The following is a 4,787-nucleotide window of genomic DNA, read 5'->3' on the forward strand; positions in this document are numbered from 1 at the left end:
CCTCTGCCAGGCGAGTGCCGGGCAGCGTGCCGGGCCTGCCTGCGGGGCAGCTGGGCTCACTGGCCCCTTGGGCCCATACGTTCTCCCTCCCTGACACCCCGCAGCCGCCACCTCCTGCGCGGGGATGCTCTGCCGTACCCCCGCGTTACCCCTCTGCAGCCTGCGCTGCTGTGGCACTGCCTTTCCCCACACCCGCTGTAGCTGCTGCCCCGCGGGGAGCTCACACCGGCCCTTCCCCGGGGCAGCCGTGGGCAGCCGGAGCATCTCCCGTCCCGCTCCACCCGGTACCTGCGTGACGTCCCTGTGCCACGCTGTCTGCTGCCGCTTCTCGCTGCAGCACAGCCTGCACCATGCTGCTGCCCTCTCCTCCTCCTCCGCTGCTCCGGAGCCGTGTACACGCCACTTAACCTGCTGCCCCGTCATGCGGTGCTCCGCACTCCCCTGCCCTGCTGGGACGGGCACCCTGCGTGTCCCCGCTCTGCTGCACGCTCCCTTCACTCTTGGATGCCAGAAACGTGACCTCCTGCTTCTGCCTGGCGTTGGGCTTCTGTCTTCCCTCACCGCAGCTCCCACATGCCATCCAAACACGGCAGCACCCTCCAATTACTTTTTCCTCTTCCCCATGCATCCCTTTTTTCCTTCTAACCCCTTTCTTTTGTGACCCCCAAAGACAGGCCCTGGTGTTTCCCTGCATGCCCTTCCTATGCATCCATCCCTCTCCCCCCTGCCCTTTCCTTTGGTGCTCGCTGCCCTTGGCTTCGCTTTGTCCCTCTTCCCACCAGGTAAACAATCCTATTTGTCACCTGTCAGGTCCCTGTGACTCCCCCGATTAGCTGCTCGGAGGGGGGGAGGCAGGAGGGAGACGGTGCTGCAAGGCTCCCAGCTTCTCCCTCGCCCAGAGGGGCTGTGGGGGTTCACCCGCTCACCCCTTCCTTTCACCGACTGTTTTGCCATAGATCCGTGTCGTGTGGTTTGGGCTTCTGAGGCTGCAGGGACCCCGGTGTTTGGACCGCGCTGTGTTCACTGAGAAACTTGGAGAGAGGACTTGTGCTTTTCCAAGGATTTTTCCGCAGGAATTTTATTGGGTTCTGGTTTAGACAGAGTCTTAAGCGAGACCTGATCTACACAGGTGTAAATGAGCTGTAACCCTCTTGCGGGCGGTGGAATTAGACTGGATTTAACTGGTGCAGGTGGGAGAGGAGTCAAAGCAGTATGCCTCTCCCCTTGCCACGCGCATCCGTGTGAGGCACCGCGTTGTGTAGGAGCTCTGTGTTCGTTATTATTTTTTCAGTGGGTTGACCGTATGAGTCTCCCTTTCCCTCTTGAAAATGTTGCCCCAAACTTGTCACCTGGTTTTGTCTATGCCAGGGCACTTCTGCCACTGGTGTCTATGGCTCGGGTGTACTTTGGTGGCTCCCAAAGGAAGACATCAGCTCCCGTTCTGTTTGAACGGTTCCTTCTGGCATGAAATACCATAAACCCATGAACTGCCCTTTTCCAAATCCAGCATGTTGTTTTTACAAAGTTAATTTCAAAGAAAAATCCCATCAAAAAGTGCCAGCCTGCTCCCTGATCTTTTATGATCTTTCTTGCAAGGGAGATCGGGGCTCTTTGGGGCTTTTAGCCTACGTGAATAATTATTAGAAGATTATTTTCATGGAAAGTGATGACCATATGTATGTTCTTGCTGATTGCGAGTAGGCCACCGCAGCCTCCCTTAACTCATGAGCCTGGGGGAGTTTAGAAAATGGGTGCTGCCGCCTGCAAGAGGCTCGCTGCCGTGTTAACGTAGTGTGCCCTAAGTTCTTAAGAGGAGAGAGTAGTTCACACGCACTTGCAAACTTGGGTGCGCTTTTTAGCTCTGCTGTCATCAACCTTCCACACTGCCTCCTGCTCCGTGCCAGGTCCTTCAGCCTGGCCGCATTCTGCGCGGTCCCTGGGGAGGGATGCGGGTGCAGCCCCAGCGCTGGTGTCCGTGTCGTGGTGGGATCCACGGTGCTGGCGAGCAGCTGCGGGTCCATGGCATCGTGCAGGTGGTGTTCCACAAAACCTGCCAGGCTCGGGGTGATGCTCTGATTGAAACAAGGCAGAAGTTTGGGTTTACTCATTTAGGTTTTACTGCAGCTATAATAGAAAATATAACAGAAAATACAGGGAGAGTCGCCTTGGAAAGCGAGTCAGCTCCTGCAAAAGATGAGCCTGGAGCAGACGCAGGGGCCGGCTCTGCTGCGGAGCCTCAGCTGACGACATTCGTGACTTGACAGTCACATTTGTTTAACAAGAACAAAAGTTTTTCTCCCCCTTGTTGCTACGTGACAGACCCAAACAAACAGGAGGGTGACCGTACAAAGGCCAAAAACCTGCCAGGCTTTCCCAGGGCTGGGGGGATCGGATCTGCTGGCGGGGGGCACTGGGGCTCGGGGTGTTCCTGGAGCTGCTGCCCCAGCCAGGCTGGCTCTGCGCTGCCACTGCACAGTGTAAACAGACTAAAAATAGCGATGGTATGATTCTCACCATCAGCTGCAGTCATTTTGGATGGGCTTTCTGTATATCTCTCCCTCCAAATGGCTATATTCCTAATATCCGGCCTCTGCAATTGCATTTGGGTTTTTTTCCTGGCATTACTTGGTTCTTGCAGATTGTAAACAGAGCAGCTCCTGTGCTGCTCCTGAATCTCCTGGCCTCCTGAGTCTTACCTTAGAGGGGTGGAGAACAGCCCGGGTCCTACATGCTCACAAAACGCCAAGCTCGGAACGTTTTACCCGAAACTATTTGCGTATTGTTAACTTCTACAAACCTACCTGGAAACAAGTCACCCTTACGGGTGGCCCTTGTTTGACGGGGGTTTTGAGTGACACTGTAGTAAGTAACAAAATGTTCTTGAGCGTTGGCGCTGGTGGAGTGCGAGTTCTTAAAGGTTTGTGTCCCTCCAGCTGCATTAGGCGTTGGTGTCCGGTGCGTTGCAAGGTTGAAGGTGTTGCCATTGCAGGGTGGTCTGTAAGGTCCCTGCTTCGCTTCTTGGTTCCAAACCATCCCCCCAGTGCAACCTCGCCCTCTGCGGGGATGGTCCTGGCCCGTTCTGTCTACTTACACAGGACCAAAGGAGGAGAATTATCTTTGACACACCCCCCCCTTTTTTTTTTGGTCAGCTCTGGATGCAATTAGCCCCTATTCAGTTTTTATTTAATGTGGAATTTTGTCCAGAAGCTACAAGAGAAGTTGAAGGAGGTGGCTGGAAAGCATGGCGACATGAAAATGTTTCTCTCGGAAAGCAGGCTGACGTGAGCTAGCAGGCTTCTGGTTTAAGGAGAGTAAATAAAGTGTAAGGGCTGGTAATGTCATCTGAGCAGCCAGATTTGCTTCCAGGGGGACTTCCCACCAGTGTCTGGTGGAAGAGTGGCCAGTTTAATACATGCCTGCCGTCAAAGAGGTGTGTTTATCAGGAAGGCAGCAGATGTAAGGACTTGTTGATGACTGGGCAACCAGCTGGGCATCATCCTAGCCTGGGGACACATCTTCTGCCAGTGTCGCGGTGGAGGTGGCCTCCTTGGCGAGGCGGCGGAGGGGCCCTGCTGGTGTGGGCAGCGGAGCTCCACATCAGTGCAGGTTGGGGTTCAGGTGCTGGAGGCTGGGGTGGTCCCAGCTGGGCAGTCTGGGCTGCATCCACTGGAGGGCACTTGTGCTGTCGCTGCACACCCTGAATGACAGCATTAATTTGTGCCCGGCTCCTCGTTAGCAGCCTTTCGCTCGGGATAGGTTCTGCCCTCACGTGTGCGTTCCCTGGGAGCGATGTGTGTGCTCTCCCGGTGACGTCGGGGTTGGCGATCTTCAAACCGATCCGTATTCTAGGACCAGCTTGCAGGATTAGGACCTAATAGCTTTAAAATCCCCGTGAGCCCCTTTGTCACCCGGCACTGGGTGCTGATAGCGTATATGACCAAGGAGTCTCATTTATCCCTGGCATCGGAAAGAAAAACCCCATGGAAAGCAACCGCCCCAAACCTGTTATTGCAGGGATGGTTTTAAAAAGCGTGGGGATGTTTTTTAAAGTCACAGTATGGAAACAACCAGCGTGTAACTTTCTCTGTATCCTTCTTTTCTCCCCTCAGCTGGAGGTTGGCAGTGATGAAGAGCGTAAATTAAATGTGAGGTAAGCAGAGCTATTTGGCTCTAACCATCATTTCCACTGTCGTTAATTGTCTGCCATGTAGCCGAGTCCTGGTCCCGCGCAGGACTTGGCCTCATGCGCTTGTCTGGAGGGGGTTGCATGGTCTGCAGAGAGCAAACACTCTCCCTTATCAGTTTAGTTTTGAGACGAGTGCTTAATGAACTGAAAGCATAAAAGAGGGTTTGTGGTTTTTTTTTTTCCTAGTGGGAAGAAACTGGAAAATTGCTCGTCAGCTCTGGCCCCAGCGCTTCACTGTTATCGCAGCATCTCTCTGCTGCTGCTCTCTGAGGTTGGGGCTCTGGGTTGGGGGGTGTGTGTGTGTGTGTGTGCACTCCTAGGGTGGGTTGGGGAGAACTCTGGGTATTAACCACCAGGAATTTGGCTCTGATATTGCGGTTGTGTGGAGCCGCTTTCTTCACACAAGGTGGAGGAAGGGGCTGAGCTGTCCTGCTGGAGAAGAGAAAGGCTTCTCTTGCGGACATTGTGCAGAGATCAGAAGTAGTCATGATACAGCTGGTTTGGTGGGACCCTGGCCTAATGGGGCTCTGAGTAATTATGTGGGTTGCTCACTCTCAACCCAGCTGTTGCAGGCTGCAAACCACAATCTGAGAGATAAACT

General features: G+C 54.2%; 1 protein-coding gene across 3 annotated transcripts in view; it reads left to right on the forward strand.

Moving 5' to 3' along the window:
* The first annotated feature begins 4,014 nt into the window (after nucleotides 1–4,014).
* SSH1 (slingshot protein phosphatase 1) overlaps nucleotides 4,015–4,787 on the forward strand; it is a 36,241-nt gene continuing 35,468 nt past the window's right edge. For 2 of the 3 annotated variants that reach the window (XM_035891397.1, XM_035891408.1), the window contains exon 1: nucleotides 4,015–4,150. In XM_035891397.1, the coding sequence (XP_035747290.1) occupies nucleotides 4,017–4,150 (134 nt within the window). In that variant the 5' untranslated portion in view covers nucleotides 4,015–4,016. The remainder of the gene's footprint in view (nucleotides 4,151–4,787) is intronic. The other variant, XM_035891416.1, reaches the window with a different exon arrangement.

This window comes from Egretta garzetta, unplaced genomic scaffold (assembly GCF_000687185.1).
Source record: "Egretta garzetta isolate BGI_Z169 unplaced genomic scaffold, ASM68718v1 scaffold330, whole genome shotgun sequence".
In the NCBI taxonomy this organism is placed as follows: domain Eukaryota; kingdom Metazoa; phylum Chordata; class Aves; order Pelecaniformes; family Ardeidae; genus Egretta; species Egretta garzetta.